The sequence below is a fragment of the Bos grunniens genome, chromosome 10 (assembly GCF_055505025.1).
Source record: "Bos grunniens cultivar Pamir isolate PY7600 chromosome 10, Bosgru_T2T1.0, whole genome shotgun sequence".
In the NCBI taxonomy this organism is placed as follows: Eukaryota; Metazoa; Chordata; class Mammalia; order Artiodactyla; family Bovidae; genus Bos; species Bos grunniens.
The window spans coordinates 55,362,721-55,383,040 of NC_141174.1; the positions used below are offsets into that span (position 1 = coordinate 55,362,721).

Consider the following 20,320-nt stretch of genomic DNA (forward strand, 5'->3'; position numbering starts at 1 on the left):
GCGCCGCGCTGCACCGCGCGTGATTGGGCTGTGCGCAGGCGCGCCACAGCGCCGCCGCCGATGCTGCTGCTGTTGTTGCTGCTGCTGGTTCTGCTCCTCCCGCCTCCCGGAGCTGGAGCTTCGGGGGCGCGTCGCAAACTCGTGACCCCCTGGCCGCAGGCCGCCGGGGCACCTGACAGCGGGCGGAGCGGCGGAGAAGCTGCTTTGTGGCTTGCCTCAGCGGCCAGCACCAGAGGAAAGAGTTGTTAGAGAAAGAAAAGGGAGGCAGGAGTTGCTGAGCACGGGTACATCTTTGACGGTCTCTCTGCTTCCTCTGAGTCTCTTTTGCCTTGAGGACCGTAAGGCTCCGTCGTCCGGGTGGGAAGCATCGGCGCCGGAGCCGACCGAATGGCTACCCGGCGCTTCCCAGGCCTCCAGTCCACACTGAGCAGCCTCATAAGTAACCATCCGTTCAGGAGGGGAAAATAGGAGACCCTGCACCCTCGTTCTGCTACACATCAGCCGCACCTGGCACCAGCTCTCTGAGGCAAAACACACTTCAGTAATTTGCAAGTGAGAGGAGGGGAAACAGAACTGCATCATAAGATGGCAGAATGGGAGCTCAGTATGCATTTCGTTAACTCGTTCTTTTACTCCCTTCTGTGCCTGATTGGCTCTTAGTTAATTCAGGAGTCACTTCTTAATTACATACTAAGTTAAGGAAATAAAGAACAAAACGACGTAGTACTTGCTTTTTTTTCCCTTTAATTGTAGGTTAGCTGTTAACTTCATCTCTTTTAATCATTGAACTATTTCTGGTGTGCCAAGACTTTTTGAAAGTGAGACTTTTATAATTCAAGGAATTTTAGTAAAATTTAGCCACTCGTTGACAAGCCAATTCTCTTAAGAGAACAGGACATTTTTTAAAATTTATGAAAAAGAAAATACTGTTGAGATAGTTTGCAAACATAAACCTGAGGATAATGAGATTATTTGTGGTCACATGTTTATTAAATGCTTCGCTGCACATGTCTGAAAAACTATGTGTGAATTGCTCTTAAACAACTTCTATGGACATTGTGTAACCCCCAGATTCAAATGTTGAAATTCTTTTTATTTAATTGAAGGAGAATTGCTTTACAGAATTTTGTTGTTTTCTGTCAAACATCAAAACATGCAAATATTGAAATTCTAACCTCTACTGTCAGAGTATTAGGAAGTGGGGCCTTTGGGAGGTAACTAGGTCATTAGTTAATTAAGTAGAGCCCTCATGGATGGGATTAGTACCCCTATGAAAGAGAACCCAGAGAGTTCCCTCACCCCTTCTGCCATGTGAAGATACAGCAAGAAGACTGACATCTATGAACCAGGAAGTAGGGCCTCACTAGACTGAATCAACTGGCACCTTGATCTTGAACTTCCTAACTTCAAGAACTGTGAAAATTGTATTATTTTTAAACCACCCAGCCTGTTGTATTCTGTAATAGCAGCCTGAACAGACTAATAAGAGGATCAAAAAGAAAAATCATTCCTTAAATACAAAGTTCACCGGAGAAAAAAGTCAAAATATCTAGAATTGGTGTTATATAAAATGGATGTAAAAGAAAAGAATCCACACTAAGCAGTACTAATGCTATCAATAACCACCTTCATCCCTCACTCCAGCCCACAGAAAATAAAACATTAACCATTTGTTTTTCCTAGCTTAGTCACCCTGACAAAATACCTAGGATGTATTTTGAAGCACTTCATACTTCATTCCTTTACCATCCACAACCAATTAACAGCCAAACATGTCTCTTCTGCTTTTGCATATTTCCTAAATTCTCTTTATATATCATCCAAACTATGCAATCACCCGCTAACCTGTGCCAAACTTGTTTTTAATCTGCTCCCAACCACCCCTCTCCCCTTGTACATACACACCAACTATGCACTAGACAGAATGAAAAAAAAGATGTATAGATAGATCCATACAGATATCCATACATTGTTACTGAAATAGGCGTGCACCAGAAAAAGTTGAGAAACCAAAAAATGCAAGGATATATGAATAACTGTACAAGAGGATAAAAGAGATGTCACAAGCCGAAGAGTGTGGTCAAGGAAATGGAATAGAAGGGGAAATTTGCTGGGAGAAGTGGGAAATACTAATCCTTGCGTAACAATAACTTCTTATACTTTTATGGTACTTTACACTTTTGAAGGAATGTAACATAATGCATATGCCTACCTTCATAAGCATGATTCCATTTTATTAATACTTCTGCAGCTGTACCTCATGAGCTATCATTTCAGTATTATGCCAAGGTATACATTTTCAAGTAATCCTCACAAAAGATCTGCGAGACAAGTAATGCAGATAATAGTACTGTCTTCATTTATAGGAAAATTAAAGTCAGTGATTTATGTAAAATTAAATGATTTACATAAAACTACACAGCAAGTATTTCTTTCCCTTAGCTCCCTGAGCACTGCCACTTTTTCTCTTTTAATAAGTAGAGTCAAATCACCACTAGGCTAGAAATAATTCTCAGAGATCTTATTTTGAAAGGGTACTGACAGAATGGAAAATCTCAGAGTAGAAAAATTCAGCTCAAAATTGTCAGTACAAATAATGCTATTACCATATAGGATAAAAAGCTTTTTAAGTTTTAATATTTTACTTTTTAAGTATATTTTGAGGAATTGGTTATTATGTGCACAGAGTAATGCTCCAAATTTCATATACTTCTTGAAAAAATCCTAATCCAAAACAAACCATAACTAATGAAAGAAGCATCATTTGCCCTGTAACACACTATACCAAAAGGAATTTGGACACACAGGTTAACTAAAAAACATAAGCATTCTATTAATTATAGCTCTTATATTCATTCTGGCTTCAGAACAATGAGAAGTTTAACAAAGGCGATCAAAAGCTAGGGAGGGATTGAGCAATAAAAACTGATTAGCAAAATATTTTTCTATTTTTTTTTTAAGTCAAAATTAGGGACACTTTAGAAATTGATGACTTTTGCTTTAAGACTGAAAAATAAGAAATTGTAGTGTCACACTACTACCTCCTACCCACACCCCATTCCTCCTAGTCCTCAACTTTGTTTAGAAAAACAAAGGGATTTGGCGGAAAGGAAATGGAGGAGAAAGCTAGAGAATAAGAATGCTACTGTGGTTTTTCAGAAAAGTTTGGAAGTTTAACTGGGAGAAGGCTTGTGAGAGGATTGCAGAATGTCAGAGAAGAGATCAAATATCATCTGGTTAATCCAACCCCCTCCTTTGGCAAATGGAGACACTGAGTGCGAGAGAGAATTAAGGGACTAGCCAAAGTCCTTCAGGAAGTTACTATCAGAGCTAAAATCCAAGTGTCCCAATTCCCTGGTCTGTGTACTTTGCATTACTTCACACTCTAATTCTGTTGAATGAGATGAGTAAGTCAGAACACCAGTATTTTATTTGGTTATAAACTTTCCTCTTCTTGCTTTCCTTGACATCTATATGTTATCTTGCAGGTCTGCTTTATCTTTTAATATTTATTTATTTATTTGGCTGAGCCAGGTCTTAACTGTGGCACACAGAATCATTAATTTTCATGGCAACATGTGGGATATTTAGCTGCAGCATGCAGAATCTAGTTCCCTGACCAGGGATTGAACCTGGGCCCCCTGTACTGGGAGCACAGAATCTTAGTCACTGGACCACCAGGGAAGTTCAAGGTCTGCTTTAAATGGTGTGTCTTCTTCTACTCCAAGAGCACCTCTGACCTCGATGGTGAGTGATCTATTTATGCTTGCTTTGCAGAATTGTTTTCCAGCTCCATCACTGAATGTTCCCATAGCTGTGAGCTCGGATAATGACAGTCTTCCTCTGAATAGATTTGCGTGTTCCATGAACAGAGCCTCATCCTGTTAGACAAACCACCCGAGTACTGCATGGATCATGCTTCCGAGGTAAGTAAAACATTAGCTTAATGTGGTCACAGGGGACCAGCCATGCAAGGGCATGTTTCTGCTGTTTTCAAGACATCTTATATAGGAAATGTTTCCAAAGTGTTATTGAAGAAGGTGATTTATTAATAAAAACAAAGCAAATCTACTTGGCTTGGCCAGAAAGAAATGTTTTTAAGGGAATCTATGTGTGAATCACCTAATCCTTAATCAAGCAGACTCATATAATAATAACTGCTAAGTGATAGCCAACACTTACTATGTACCAGGCATTTCATGCATTTAACCCTCACAGTGATCATGTGTGGTAGGCCTTGTAACCGCCATTATACTTCAACTCAGAGAAGTTAATTTCCTTGGCCACAGTTCCATAGTTAAAAAGCTGCATAATATTTGAACCGAGGATGGATAACTCCAAAGTCTATGTTTCTTTACCACTAATTCATCTCTCCCTCCACAGCACAGCTTTGCTTAACCACTTCTCAGACAGCTTCTCAGATTGTGAGCCTCACTATTGTAATCCAGGGCTCTCTGGGCTCTCATTTGCAGAGCTAACAGCATCTTGCCTCCTGAGAAAAGATGAGTCAAAACACAATCACGTGACCCTTGAGTGTATAATTGGTAAACATTCTCCCACAGGTTTAACAGTGAGCCAAGGCAAAAAAAAAAAGATACCCCACATCCAAGGACAAAGGAAAAGCTGTAACGTGACATTAGAAGGGGAGCTGTTGCTGCTGCTAAGTCACTTCAGTCGTGTCCAACTCTGTGCGACCCCATAGATGGCAGCCCACCAGGCTCCACCGTCCCTGGGATTCTCCAGGCAAGAACACTGGAGTGGGTTGCCATTTCCTTCTCCAATGCATGAAAGTGAAAAGTGAAAGTGAAGTCATTCAGTCATGTCCGACTCTTTGCGACCCCATGGGCTGCAGCCTACCAGGCTCCTCCATCCATGGGATTTTCCAGGCAAGAGTACTGGAGTGGGTTGCCATTGCCTTCTCCAGAATGGGAGCAATCATGTTAAAATCAAACCTCATACCCTCCAGAGACGCTTGGAGTGCACAAGCAAAGCCTGGTGTGCACCAGGAAACAGGAGAAAGGAGCAGTGACCCCCACAAGAGATTTTGAGTGTTGGAGGGTCTCCTGAAGAAGTGTGGGTCAACAATGGCCCGCCACAGGGCCAGAAGCACAGAAGGCCTAAGAGGCATGGCCTAAGTCCTCTTGGAGGAGGTCGTCATTAGCCCTACCATAGAGACTGCATGCAATGGGGGGACCTGGGTTCAATCCCTGGGTTGGGAAGATCCCCTGGAGTAGGGCATGGTAACCCACTCTAATGTTCTTGCCTGCATAATACCCATGGACAGAGGAGTCTGGCCATGGGGTCGAAAAGAGTCGGACACAACTGAGCGACTAAGCACACAGAGACTGCATGTTCAAGTTGTGGGCCACCTCAGGACAGACTACAGTGAGGGAACACAGTGCCACCCCACCCATCAGCAGAAAGTTGGATTAAAGATTTACTGAGAATGGCCTTGTCTACCAGAGCAAGATCCAGTTTTCCCCAGCCAATCTCTCCCATCAGGAAGCTTGCATTAGCCTCTTATTCTCATTTATCAGAGGGCAGACAGAAGAAGCAAGAGCTACAATCGAATGACCTCCAGAGTGAAAACCACAATCAAGGAAAACTAATCAAAATGATCACATGGATCACAGCCTTGTGTAACTCAGTGAAGCTATGAGTCACACTGTGCTGGGTCACCCAAGACAGATGGGACATGGTGGAGAGTTCTGACAAAACATGGTCCATTGGAAGGGAATGGCAAACCACTTCAGAATTCTTGCCTTGAGAACCCCATGAACAGTATGAAAAAGCAAAAAGATAACGAAACTGAAAGATGAGCCCACCAGGTCAGTAGGTACCCAGTGTGGTAATGGGAAAGAGTGGAGAAACAGATCCAAAAAGAAAGAAGAGGCTGAGCCAAAGTGGAAAGGACACCCAGTTGTGGATTTGTCTGGTGGTGAAGGGCTTCCCTGATAGCTCAGTTGGTAAAGAATCTGCCTGTAGTGCGGGACACCTGGGTTCCACCCCTGGGTTGGGAAGATCCCCTGGAGAAGGGAAAGGCTACCCACTCCAATACTCTAGCCTGGAGAATTCCAAGGACTGTACAGTCCATGGGGTCGCAAAGAGTCAGACATGATGGAGAGACTTTCACTTTCACTGGTGGTGAAAGTATATTCTGATGCTGTAAAGAACAATATTGCATAGGAACCTGGAATGTTAGGTCCATGAATCAAGGTAAATTGGATGTGGTCAACAGGAAATGGCACAAGTGAATACCTACATTTTAGGAATCAGTGAACTAAAATAGACGGAATGGGCGAATTTAACTCAGATGACCACTGTATCTACTACTGTGGGCAAGAATCACTTAGAAGGAATGGAGTAGCCCTCATACTCAACAAAAGAATCTGAAATGCAGTACTTGAGTGCAATCTCAAAAATGACAGGATGATCTCTGTTCGTTTCCAAAGCAAACTATTCAATATCACAGTAATCCAAGGCTATGCCCCAACCACTGATGCTGAAGAAGCTGAAGTCCAACAGTTCTATGAAGAACTACAAGACCTTCTAAAACTAACACCCAAAAGAGGTGTCCTTTTCATTATAGGGCACTGGAATGCAAAAGTAGAAAGTCAAGAAATTCCTGGGGTAACAGGTAAGTTTGGCCTTGGAGTACAAAATGAAGCAGGGCAAAGGCTAACAGACTTTTCCCAAGAGAACACTGGTCATAGCAAACACCCACTTCCAACAACACAAAAAGGGAATCTACACATGGACATCACCAGATGGTCAATACTGAAATCAGACTGATTATAGTCTTTGAAGTCAAATATGGAGAACTCTATACAGTCAGCAAAAACAAGACTGGGAGCAGACTGTGGCTCAGATCATGAGCTTCTTATTGCCAAATTCAGACTTAAATTGAAGAAAGTAGGGAAAACCACTAGACCATTCAGGTATGACCTACATCAAATCCCTTGTAATTAACAGTGGAAGTGACAAATAGATTCAAGAACAGAAGAACTATGCAAAAAAAGATCTTAACGACCCAGATAACCACTATGGTGTGATCACTCACCTAGAGCCTGTCATCCTGGAGCGCGAAGTCAAGCAAAGTCAAGCATTGCTACGAACAAAGCTAGTGGAGGTGATGGAATTCCAGCTGAGCTGTTTCAAATCCTCAAAGATGATGCTGTGAAAGTGCTACACTCAATATGCCAGCAAATTTGGAAAACTCAACAGTGGCCACAGGACTGAAAAAGGTCAGTTTTCATTCCAGTTCCTAAGAAGGGCAATGCCAAAGGATGTTCAAACTACCGCACAATTGCACTCATTTCATACGGTAGCAAAGTAATGCTCAAAATTCTCCAAGCCAGGCTTCAATAGTACGTGAACTGAGAACTTCCAGATATTCAAGCTGGATTTAGAAAAGGCAGAGGAACCAGAAATCAAATTGCCAACATCTGCTGCATCATAGAAAAAGCAAGAGAATTCCAAAAAAACATCTACTTCTGCTTCATTGACTATGCTAAAGCCTTTGACTGTGTGGATCACAACCCACTGTAGAAAATTCAAGAGATGGGAATTCCAGACCACCTTATCTGCCTCCTGCAAAACCTGTATGCAGGTCAAGAAGCAAGTCAGAACTGGACATGGGACAACAGACCTGTTCAAATTCGGAAAAGAATATGTCAAGGGAGTATATTGTCACCCTGCTTATTTAACTTACGTGCAGAGTACATCATGAGAAATGCCGTGCTGGATGAAGCAGAAGCTGGAATCAAGATTGCTCGGAGAAATATCTATAATGTCAGATATGCAGATGACATCACCCTTATGGCAGAAAATGAAGAGGAACTAAAGAGTCTCTTGATGAAGGTAAAACAGGAGAATGAAAAACCTGGCTTAAAACTCAACATTCAAAAAACTAAGATCATGGCATCTGATCCCATCACTTCATGTCAAATAGATGGGGAAACAATGGAAACAGTGACAGACTTTGTTTTCTTGGGCTCCAAAATCACTGCAGATGGTGACTATAGCCATGAAATTAAAAGGCAGTTGCTCCTTGGAAGAAAAACTATGACAAACCTAGACAGCACATTAAAAAGTAGAGACATTATTTTGCCAACAAAGGTCTATATAGTCAAAGCCATGATTTTTCCAGTAGTCATGTATGGATATGAGAGTTGGACCATAAAGAAGGCTGAGCACTGAAGAATTGATGCTTTTGAACTGTGGTGTTGGAGAGGACTCTTGAGAGTCCCTTGGACTGCAAGGAGATCCAACCAGTCAATCCTGAAGGAAATCAGTCCTGAATATTCATTGAAAGAACTGATGCTGAGCTGAAGCTTCAATTCTTTGGCCACCTGATGTGAAGGGCTGACTCATTAAAAAAGACCCTGATGCTGGGAAAGATTGAGGTCAGGAGCAAAAGGGGATGACAGAGGATGAGATGGTTGGATGGCATCAGCAACTCAATGGACATGAGTTTGAGCAAGCTCTGGGAGATAGTGAAGGACAGGGAAGCCTGGCATGCTGCAGTCCATGGGGTCGCAAAGAGTCAGACATTACTGAGTGAGTGATCAACAACAGTGGATGGAGGTTCATAACATCCTATAGGAGGTGGTGGTCAAAATCATTCCCAAGAAAAAGAAATGCAACAAGGCAGAATGGCTGTCTGAGGAGGCCTTACAAATAGCTGAGAAAAGAAGAGAAGCCAAAAGCAAAGGAGAAAAGGATAGATACACCCGTTTGAATGCAGAGTTCCAAAGAATAGCAAGGAGAGATAAGAAAGCCTTCTTAAGTGAACAATGTAAAGAAATAGAGGAACAAAATGGAGGAAAGACTAGAGATCTCTTCAAGAAAATTAAAGATACCAAGGGAACATTTAGTGCAAAGATGAGCACAATAAAGGACAGAAATGGTAAGGACCTAACAGAAGCATAAGAGATTAAGAAGATGTGGCAAGAATACACAAAAGAATTATACAAGAAAGGTCTTAATGATCCAAATAACCATGATGGTATGGTCACTCACCTAGAGCCAGACGTCTTGGAGTGTGAAGTCAAGTGACCTTACTTTGGCCACATGATGTGAAGACCCAACTCATTGGATAAGACCCTGCTGCTGGGAAAGATTGAAGGCAGGAGGAGAAGGGGACAACAGAGGATGAGACGGTTGGATGGCATCACTGATTCAGTGGATATGAGTTTGAGCAAACTCAGGGAAATAGTGAAGGACAGGGAAGCCTGGCGTGCTGCAGTCTATGGGGTCGCAAAGAGTCAGACATGACCTAGCAACTGAACAACAACAACAAGAAATTTGGCCAGGAGTGGAGCTCAAGTGAAGACAAAGAAGTAGGTAGTCAAGGGCATGGCAAACTCAAGGACGTACCCACCCTGCCCCCAGGCTAGATATATAAACAGTCTCTTCTCATTTCTGCCTCAGCCTCATTATTTCATTCCTCTTCTGACAGAAGTGCATAGCTAATATGATCTTGTACAGCAGGATCTACCTGCCTAGCAGAGTGGCTGGAAGCCAGGATGCATCCAGTAAATATCACTTTGAATGAATAAGTGGACTAATGAACATTTACTCTCCTCTGTACTAACAATAAATATCTGACATTGTGTATATCAGGCTGTATGCTAAACTTTTCATCTGCATTATCTTATTGTATGGGCTTCCCTGGTGGCTCAATGGTAAAGAGTCCTCCTGCAATGCAGGAGACACAGGAGACGCTGGTTTGATCCCTGGGTAGGGAAGTTCCCTGGGAGAAGGAAATGGCAACTCACTCCAGTATTCTTGCCTGGGAAATCCCACGGACAGAGGAGCCTTGGAGGTTAGTGTCCATGGCGTTGCAGAAAGTTGGCCACAACTTAGCGAATAAACAAGAACAATAGATAGATAGTGGCGAGGCAGTTCTCCTGGGTCTTTAGGTCACTAATCCCATTACCCTCTGATGGAGAAGAATAAGAGGCTTATGGAAGCTTCCTGATGGGAGAGACTGACTGAGAGGGAAACTGGGTCTTGTTCTGATGGGCGGGACCATGCTCAGTAAATCCTTAATTTTCTGTCAATGGGCGGGGCTATATTCCCTCCCTGTTATTTGACCTGAGGCCAATCTATGGTGGAAGTAATAAAGATAATGGTGACCTCTGTTGAAAGGTCTCATGCTACACTCAGTGCACCCAACCCTGCAGCAAGCCACCACCGACCCACACCTCCACTGGAGACTCCTGGACACTCACGGGCAAGTCTGGGTCAGTCTCTTGTGGGGTCACTGCTCCTTTCTCCTGGGTCCTGGTGTGCATAAGATTTTATTTGTGCCCCCCAAGAGTCTGTTTTCCAGTCCTGTGTAAGTTCTGGTGGCTCTATGGTAGGGTATTTGGTGACCTCTTCCAAGAGGGCTTATGATATACCAAGGTTTACTGCACCCAGAGTCCCTGCCCCTGCAATCCAATGCTGACCCATACCTCTGCAGGAGACACTCAAACACAGTTCTGTCTCAGTCTCTGTAGGGTCTCTGGGTCCTGGTGCACACATGGTTTGTTTGAGCCCTCTGAGTGCCTCTGGTGGGTATGGGGTTTGATTCTAAATGCTATTTTGCCCCTCCTACTGTCTTGCTGGGGCTTCTCCTTTGCCCTTGGATGTGGGGTATCTCCTCAAAGTTACTCCAGTGCCACACAGCCACCTTGTCTAACTCAGTGAAACTATGAGCCATGCTGTTGAGGGCCACCCAAGATGGACAGGTCATGGTGGAGCATTCTGAAAAAATGTGGTCCACTGGAGAAGGGAATGGCAAGCCACTTCAGTATTCTTGCCTTGAGAACCCCATGAACAGTATGAAAAGGCAAAAAGAAAGGACACTGAAAGATGAACTCCCCAATATGCTACTGGAGATCAGTGGAGAAATAACTCTAGAAAGTATGAAGAGAAGGAGCCAAAGCAAAAACAACACCTAGCTGTGGATGTGACTGGTGATGGAAGTAAAGTCCAATGCTGTAAAGAGCAATATTGCATAGGAACCTGGAATGTTAGGTCCATGAATCAAGGCAAATTGGAAGTGGTCAAACAGGAGATGGCAAGAGTGAACATCAACATTTTAGGAATCAGCAAACTAAAATGGACTGGAAAGGGTGAATTTAACTCAGATGACCAGTATATCTACTACTGTGGGCAAGAATCCCTTAGAAGAAATGGAGTAGCCATTATAATCAACAAAAGAGTCTGAAATGCAAAGCTTGGATGCAATCTCAAAAATGACAGGATGATCTCTGTTTGTTTCCAAGGCAAACCATTCAATAGCACGATAATCCAAGTCTATGCCCCAACCAGTAATGCTGAAGAAGTTGAAGTTGAATGGTTCTATGAAGACCTACAAGACCTTCTAGAACTAACACCCCCAAAAGATGTCCTTTTCATTATAGGGGACTGGAATACAAAAGTAGGAAGTCAAGAAACACCTGGAGTAACAGGCAAATTTGGCCTTGGAGTACAGCATGAAGTAGGGCAAAGGCTAATAGAGTTTTGCGGGGAGCTGCCCGTTAGAACAGGGTCCTTTGTCCAAAGGACACAGCTCTGGGAGCTGCCTCAGTCCTTGAGGGTTTGCTTGCAAACATAGCTCTCTGTCCCGCCACCCCAGAGATTAGGCGCTTATTTACTGCAGGCACCTGGAGTTCTGTGCAAACTTCTCACGCACAGAGAAATGTTATCTGGTGTAAGAAATAATAACAGGGAGCCATTCCCATGCTCTCAAGATTTCTTGTGACTGTTTGTAAGATGTATAGGCCAACCAAGAAAAAATGTCAACTGTCTTGTCTTTCTCACGCTTTTCTGTATAAATATAAGATGCTGAATAAAGTTGGTGTCAGACTGCGTCCCTTCGTGGAGACGTGTCTGAACCTCTCGACCCCATCTTTGTTGTAGTCTCTTGCTTTAGTTTCTTTCTTAGCCCCGCCGTGCACGTTCTCGGGACCTGATCAGCTTTGCTGGCTGGCACCGGCAGAGTTTTGCCAACAGAATGCACTGGTCATAGCAAACACCCTCTCCCAACAACACAAGAGATGACTCTACACATGGTCATCACCAGATGCTCAATATGGAAATCAGACTGATTATATTCCTTGCAGCTGAAGATGGAGAAGATCTAAGTCAGGAAAAACAAGACCAGGAGCTGACTGTGGCTCAGATCATGAACTCCTTATTGCCAAATTCAGACTTAAAAGAAACTAGGGAAAACCACTAGACCATTCAGGTATGACCTAAATCAAATCCCTTATAATTATACAATGGAAATGAGAAATAGATTCAAGGGACTAGATCTGATAGAGTGCCTGAAGAACTATGGATGGAGATTGTGATATTGTACAGGAGGCAGTGATCAAGACCATCTGCAAGAAAAAGAAACAAAAAAAGGCAAAATGGTTGTCTGAGGAGGGCTTACAAATAGCTATGAAAAGAAGAGAAGTGAAAGGCAGGAGAAAAAGAAAGATATACCCATTTGAATGCAGAGTTCCAAAGAATAGCAAGGAGACATAAGAAAGCCTTCCTCCGTGATCAGTGCAAAGAAATAAAAGAAAATAATAGAATGGGAAAGATCTCTCTTGAAGAGATCTCTTCAAGAAAATTAGAGATACCAAGGGAAAATTTCTTGCAAAGATGGGCATACTAAATGACAGAAATGGTATGGACTTAATAGAAGCAGAAGACATTAAGAAGAGGTGGCAAGAATACACAGAAGGACTATACAAAAAAGATGTTCATAACCCAGATAATCACGATGTGTGATCACTCACCTAGAGCCAGACATCCTGGAATGTGAAGTCAAGTGGGCCTTAGGAAGCATCACTACGAACAAAGCTAGTGGAGGTGATGGAATTCCAGTTGAGCTATTTCAAATCCTAAAAGATGATGCTGTGAAAATGCTACACTCAATATGCCAGCAAATTTGGAAAACTCAGCAGTGGCCACAGGACTGAAAAAGGTCAGTTTTCATTCCAATCTCAAAGAAAGGCAAGGCCAAAGAATGCTCAAACTACTGCACAATTACACTCATCTCACACACTAGCAAAGTAATGCTCGAAATTCTCCAAGCCAGGCTTCAATAGTATGTGAACTGAGAACTTCCAGATATTCAAGCTGGATTTAGAAAAGGCAGAGGAACCAGAAATCAAATTGCCAACATCCAGTGTATCATCAAAAAAGCAAGAGAGTTCCGGGAAAACATCTATTTCTGCATTTTGACTATGCCAAAGCCTTTGACTTTGTGGATCGCAACAAACTGTGGAAAATTCTTAAAGAAATGGAAATATCAGACCACCTGACCTGTCTCCTGAGATATCTGTATGCAGGTCAGGAAGCAACAGTTAGAACTGGACATGGAACAGCAGACTGGTTGCAAATCGGGAAAGGAGTACGTCAAGGGAGTATACTGTCACCCTGCTTATTTAACTTATATGCAGAGTTCATCATGAGAAATGCTGGACTGGATGAAGCAGAAGCTGGAATCAAGATTGCTGGGAGAAATATCAATAACCTCAGATACGCAGATGACACCACTCAGAGTAGAAAGTGAAGAACTAAACAGCCTCTTGATGAAAGTGAAAGAGGAGTGTGAAAAAGTTGGCTTAAAATTCAACATTCATAAAACTAAGATCATGGCATCTGGTCCCATCACTTCATGGCAAATAGATGGGGAAACAGTGGAAAGAGTCACAGACTTTATTTTGGGGGCTCCAAAATCACTGCAGATGGTGACTGTAGCCATGAAATTGAAAGATGCTTGCTCTTTGGAAGAAAAGTTATGACCAACCTAGAGAGCATATTAAAAAGCAGAGACATTACTTTACCAACAAAGGTCCATCTAGTCAAAGCTCTGGTTTTTCCAGTAGTCATGTATGGATGTGAGAGTTGGACTATAAAGAAAACTGAGCACTGAAGAATTGATGCTTTTGAACTGTGGTGTTGGAGAAGACTCTTGAGAGTCCCTTGGACTGCAAGGAGATCCAACCAGTCAATCCTGAAGGACATCAGTCCTGAATATTCATTGGAAGGACTTATGCTGAAGCTGAAACTCCAATACTTCGGCCACCTGATGTGAAGAACCAACTCATTTGAAAAGACCCTGATGCTGGGAAAGATTGAAGGCGGGAGGAGAAGGGGATGACAGAGGATGAGATGGTTGGATGACATGACCGACTCAATGGACATGAGTTTGAGTAAGCTCTGGGAGTTGGTGATGGACAGGGAAGCCTGGCATGCTGCAGTCCATGGGGTCACAAAGAGTCAGACATGACTGAAAGACTGAACTCAATCTTAAGCATAAATAGCATGTTGCTGTTTAGTTGTTAAGTCTGACTCTTTTGCTTTGTCTGACTCTTTTGTGAGTTGTCTGATTTTCTTAGTTGTCTTAGACAACTAACTCAGTTTAGTTGTCTGACTCTTTTGAGACCCCATGAACTGTAGCTCATCAGACTTCTCTGTCCATGGGATTTCCAGGCAAGAATACTGGAGTGGGTTGCCATTTCCTTCTCCGGGAAACCTTTCTGACCTAAGGATGGTACATGCATCTCCTGCTTCGCAGGCAGATTCTTTACCACTGAGCCACCAAGGAAGCCCAGAAATAACATACACCCAAACAAAATGCCTCAGATCTCTTTCAACCTAAGCTAGCTGGAAGAAGGTCACTTAGAAAGTAAATTTAGGTCAGTTTTCAAAGGAAGGAAAAGATCTCTCAGGTGAGCACAGTCTAGAAAGGCCAGATGTGGTTAGGGTGCCTCCAAAGGATGGGTCCAACAGCCCAGATGTGTGCAGGAATATAATTTCCCAATTTAAAAATCAGCACACAAGGTTTAAGAAGTGGGTTGTTATTTTTTAAACTGAGGTATAAGATACATAATCTTATATCTAATCTTAAATGCATGCTAGATTATCTTTTTACATATGAATACAACCCAGTAACCCCACTCAGATCAAGATGCAGAATATTTCCAGCAACCTATAAGGTTCCCTGTACACACAGTGGTTTGTAGTCAACAAAGGAAAATTATTTAAAATCAGAGCAGAAAGCCAGAAGGCAGGTAGGGAACTTTGAAACCTGGGCAGAGTAAAGGCTGGATTTGGAGGGTGGGGGGGATATTAACTAAGAATGAAACAAACTCGAGGTTTGTATCCTCTTCACGGTGGGTATAGAGAGCTTCTGTGATTCAATTCAGTATGCCGATTGATCCTCACAATGACTTTGCCATATAGTAAAGGCTGAGCCCTCTTTTGCACATAAGTAAACAAAAGCACCCCCCATTTAGAAGTGAATGTCTAGAATTTGCACTGCGGATCCAGCCACGTGGCAGAGCCAAAGTTGGAAGGCTTGGCGTCAGGTTACCTAGCAGTGCCAATTCGGCCCGCCCATTGGCGGGCTTCCCAGGCCTCAGGTATAAAGGTTCAGGACGACTGCCTTTAAACTTTACTGAACCCTGCAGCAGGAACTTTGATCTCCCCAGAGGCCGTGCACTTCTACAGTTTGGTGCCCCAGGCACAACGATGCGGAGACCTATATGACGCTGGACCCCAGGTATATTAGGAGAGGCCATAGCCTTGCTTAACTCTCCCAGGGACTTGTCTGAGGCTCTTTGAGCTTAAAAGCGGGGAACAAGCCAAATATCCTAGAAAGGATAATAAATATTTTAAATCTCTCTGAGGATTAGAATGCAATAATCCAAGGATTCAGGAAACCATTGCACAAGCATAGTGCCTCTTGGCACCAAGGACAACGCGAGGCAAACATGTTGAAAAGCTCTGCCTTAGAACAGCGAGGGCAGGTCTAGATTAAGGCACAAACCCAAAGACATCAGAGAAACACTGAAACATCTGCAATAGCAGCGTGAGGGGCAGTTTGCCTGGTTCCAAGGGAGGCAGGAGGAGGCACCCCGTAAGTAGAAGAGACCGGAGACCAGAGCTCCTGTGCCCTGCAGAGCTCACTCTGAGATCCGTGTGTGCTTGTGCGTTGCAGGATGACCAGCTCCAGCAGAGCTTCCTCAGGAACCGGCACCTGCTGCCTAATGTGGTGCCTGGAGCGGCTCCTCTTGGGACCCGAGCGCCTCCTGCGGGGCAGAAACCGGCTTTACCAGGATGGAGCCCGCCGAGCCACGGCCCTCACGCCCGCCGGGTGCCCAAACGTGCTCACCCCGGACCGCATCCCCGAGTTCTGCATCCCCCCGCGACTCGTGCCCTGCCCGACTCTGACTGCAGTCCGAGACTCCTGGGACGAACAAGCAGGGACTGACGACGGCGCTGGCCACACGGACTGGGACCCGCGCTCGCAGGCCGCACTCTCGCTGCAGCACCTGCCCCGGGCGCGCACTGCCTACGGCTTCTGCGCGCTGCTCGAAAGCCCGCACACCCGCCGCAGGGAGTCGCTCTTCCTCGGGGGCACTGGCGCCGCCGCGCTCCCGCCCGAGCCCCGTCCCCGGGCCCACAGCTACGGGGGCGGCGGCGGAAACGACTCCCTCCCGCCCCGGGCGAGAGCGCCCATTGCGTCCCCCAAGGCCCGCAGTGGCTCCCTCCTGGACGCGCTCGGCCCCGGGCCCCGCTGCCGCCGCTTCCTGCGCGCTTCCGAGGAGCTGCTGCGCCGCGTGCTGCGGGCCCAGAGGAACCGAGACCTGGCCCGCGCCTGCTCTGTTTCCAGCGGGGACGGAGACGACGAGGACGAGGACGAGGGCCCCTCCGGCTCCGGATCCCCGGCGCGGGCCCCGGGCGCGTCCCCCTCGCCAACTCCCAGCCCGCTTCCCGAGCGCTTGGAGGCCGAGGGCACCGTAACTCTGGGCCGTGCCGGTGGCGCCCTGCGCCTGGCCGCTGAGTACAGTAGGGCCAGCGGGCGCCTCCGTGTCCGGTTGCTCCGTGCCGAGGGCCCGGCTGGAGGAGCAGCCGAGCCCCGCGCCCCCGTAGGCTGCAGAGTCAGCTTCATCCTGAAGCCGCGGGGCGCCGTGGTCCGGCGGAGCCGCAGGGCAGTCTTGGAGCAGGACTTGTGCTTGGACGGGCTCTCGGAGGACGAGGTGCGCCGCCTGGCCGTGCGCGTCAAGGCGGAGAACCCGGGCCGCGGGCTGCAGCGGGGCCGCCTGCTGGGCCAGGGCGAACTGCTGCTGGGCCCCCTCCTGCTCCTCTGAGGGCGCGCTCTGCCGCGGGGCCTCTCGGACACTGACAGCCGCTTTGTACAAAATAAATGTGTTTTCATTCTTCTCCTCAGGTCTTTGTTTACTCAGGTCCAGTACTGGCAGAGATGATGTTGGATTAATTACCATGATAAAGGATGCTATATTTTGTGTTATTCAGTCGCTAAATAGTGTCGCAGTCTTTGAGACCTCACGGACTGTAGCACTCCAGGCTTCCCTGTCCTTCATTATCTTCCGGAGTTTGCTCAAACTCATGTCCATTGAGTTAATGATGCCATTCAGCCATCTTCATCCTCTGTCAGCCCCTTCTCATTCTGCCCTCAATCTTTCACAACACCACGGTCTTTCCCACTGAGTCGGCTCTTTGCATCAAGTGGCCAAAGTATTAGAGTTTCAGCTTCAGCATTGGTGCTTTAAATGAATATTCAGGGTTGATTTCCTTCGAGATTGACTGGTTTGATCTCCTTGCTGTCCAAGGGACTCTCAAGAGTCTTCTCCAGCACCACCATTCAAAAGCCTCAACTTTTTGGCGCTCAGCCTTTATGATCTAACTCTCACATCCATACATGACTATTGGAAAAACCATAGCTTTGGCTATGAGGGGGCTCCCCTGGTAGCTCAGACTGTAAAGAATCTGCTTGCAATGGATCAGGAAGATCCCCTGATCTTACTTACTTAGCTTATCTTACTAGTTCTTCATTGCCTGAAGAAGGCAATGGCACCCCCCAGTATCCTTGCCTGGGGAATTCCACAGACAAAAGAGCCTGCAGGCTACAGTCCAAGGGGTTGCAGAGTCAGACACAACTGTGACTAACACACACACACTTGTCTTTGTGGATATTTTGTGTATATACTGTCAACATTATTTTTCAGTAAACAGTATGGAGTTTTGCAGTGGTGTTTCCCAATGTGGATAACCAATGGCATTTCCTGTGTTACCCAGGGTCTTATTGAGAGATAATGAATCATAAGAAGTATTAAAGTTAGAGGGTTTCCTGATGGTCTGTTTGCTCCAATATCCTCATTTTGAAGTTTGTTCATTCCACAACATCCATTGAAACCATCTTAGAACATGAACTACTTTTGAAGCATTGTTTCAGACCTTGATCGAGAAAATGAGATGGAGAGAGAGAAACTGACTTGTTAAAGGTCAACAGTGAACTGTTAGTAGGAACTCCAATCTCGTACTCTTGGCTACATCTTGGAAAAACGTAGGAAGAATTGAAACCATTTTAATATTCTGAGCTTAAATAATAATTGTAATAGTTTTACAAAAATCAACTTATTTAATTCTTAAAACAACCTTAAAAACTGGTATGACTATATCCCCATTTTACAGATGAGAGTATGGAGGTACAGAATAAAGACAAGAAGGATTTGCACCTAAGTGATCAGTATTTTCCTCATAAAGCTGTATAAGTAATACTACAATGTCTGAAAAGCTTATCTTACTAGCGTTGTGAAACTGCAACTTATATCTGAAATTGTTGACTCTGAGGCTGAGGTCTCCTCACATTTCTCACCCTCCAGTAGAAAAGCAAATACATTAAAATGAGTGATTTATCATCTCAAGCTGCTGACATCAGGCATTGAGATGAGCTGGGTCTACAATTGACTGAGGTGGAAACTAAGGACCTCGGAGTCATAGATAAAAGGGGTACCAGTCTTATTGGCACCAGGTGAGCTAATGTGCTAGGGCAGAGTCAAGAGTACCTATAATGGTATTCTTCCTCCTCTGGCTTCTGATGGTAATAATAGGTTTGTGTGGTGGTTTAGTCAGTTGGGCTTCCCTGGTGGCTCAGCTGATAAAAGAATCCACCTGCAATGTGGGAGACCTGGGCTCCATCCCTGAGTTGGGAGGATCCCTTAGAGAAGGAAATGGTTACCCACTCCAGTAGTTTGGCCTGGTGAATTCCATGGATAGTGTAGGCCATGGGGTCACAAGGAGTTGGACATGACTGAGAGAACTTCACTTTTTTTTTTTTTAAGTCACTAAGTTGTGTCTGACTCTTGGAACCCCATGGACTGTAGCCCACCAATCTCCTCTGTCCATGAAATTTTCCAGGCAAGAATATTGGAGTGGATTGCCACTTCTTTCTCCAAGGGACCTCCCCAACCCAGGGACAGAACCCACATCTCTGGCATTATGGGCAGATTCTTTACCACTGAGCCACCAGGGAAGCCCAATAATAGGTTTACTATCTTTTAAAGGATGATTTTCCTTCATCCCTCAAATTCATTGCCAGCCAGCCATATTACTTCCTTTCTTATGCATATAGGAGGAAAATGTATCCTAAATGAGGGCTGAAAATATTTAAACATGTGGTGTACTGTTAAATATGACTACATTATCAGTCTGGGTTTGGAAATGGTTTCTGCTTTTACTAAGCTGCTGACAGTTTTATCCATTGGTGCTCATGAAAAATGCTATTTAGAAAAGAGTTTCAGTTTTAATAATAGCCCAGGCATAAGCTGAAGATGGGTTATTATGATAGATATTTATAATGAAATTCACTGAACAAATGTGAAGAGTGTGAATTCATTGACTGTCAAAATCAGTCACATCTGGAAGTTCAAAGTGATTGATTGATTAAATGATTGATGACATCATGGTAGTTCATATCTTTAACACGTTCTTTTATCTACTCACAGTCACTGTTTCCTTGGTCTTCAAACCAATGCTTTAAAAAAAAAAAAAAAAATATATATATATATATATATGGGCTTCCTTGGTGGCTCAGACAGTGAAGAATTCACCTGCAATGAAGAAGACTCAGGTATATAATATATATAAAACCTTCTTAATCATTTAGAATTTAATCATTAGAATTTAGAATTGGTACAGTGACTGAGTTCACATATGCAGTACTTTAAAAGGAAAATATTAATAAATGGAAATTGAGAACAACCTGGGTATTTACAATACCATCATGTTTTTATTTTTTTTTAAATACAAACAGATTGCACTGATGGCTCAAATCATACAATTTATTCCAGAAAACACTATAACCATGATTGACACTAGATTATATACAAGTAACAATTTGGGGACAGAAGTGTAATTTTATTAAGAAGGTAAATCGGTGCAAATCAGGGACCTAAGTTTTCCATGAAATAACAGTTTGGGAATACCCAAACAGAATCTCCATTAATGTTAAGTCACAGTT

General features: G+C 44.2%; 1 protein-coding gene across 2 annotated transcripts; it reads left to right on the forward strand.

Annotated features, from left to right (window-relative positions):
• On the forward strand, nucleotides 1-17,222 carry C2CD4A (C2 calcium dependent domain containing 4A). 2 transcript variants are annotated; one of them, XM_086321320.1, is made up of 3 exons: nucleotides 1-284; nucleotides 3,778-3,926; nucleotides 15,995-17,222. In XM_086321320.1, exons 2-3 carry the CDS (start codon nucleotides 3,916-3,918, stop codon nucleotides 17,145-17,147), a joined length of 1,164 nt encoding a protein of 387 aa, XP_086177446.1. In that variant the 5' UTR covers nucleotides 1-284; nucleotides 3,778-3,915; the 3' UTR covers nucleotides 17,148-17,222. The 2 variants fall into 2 exon arrangements, with proteins under 2 accessions (XP_086177446.1, XP_086177445.1); XM_086321319.1 differs by lacking the exons at nucleotides 1-284; nucleotides 3,778-3,926 and adding an exon at nucleotides 15,451-15,556.
• Nucleotides 17,223-20,320: the final 3,098 nt, after the last annotated feature.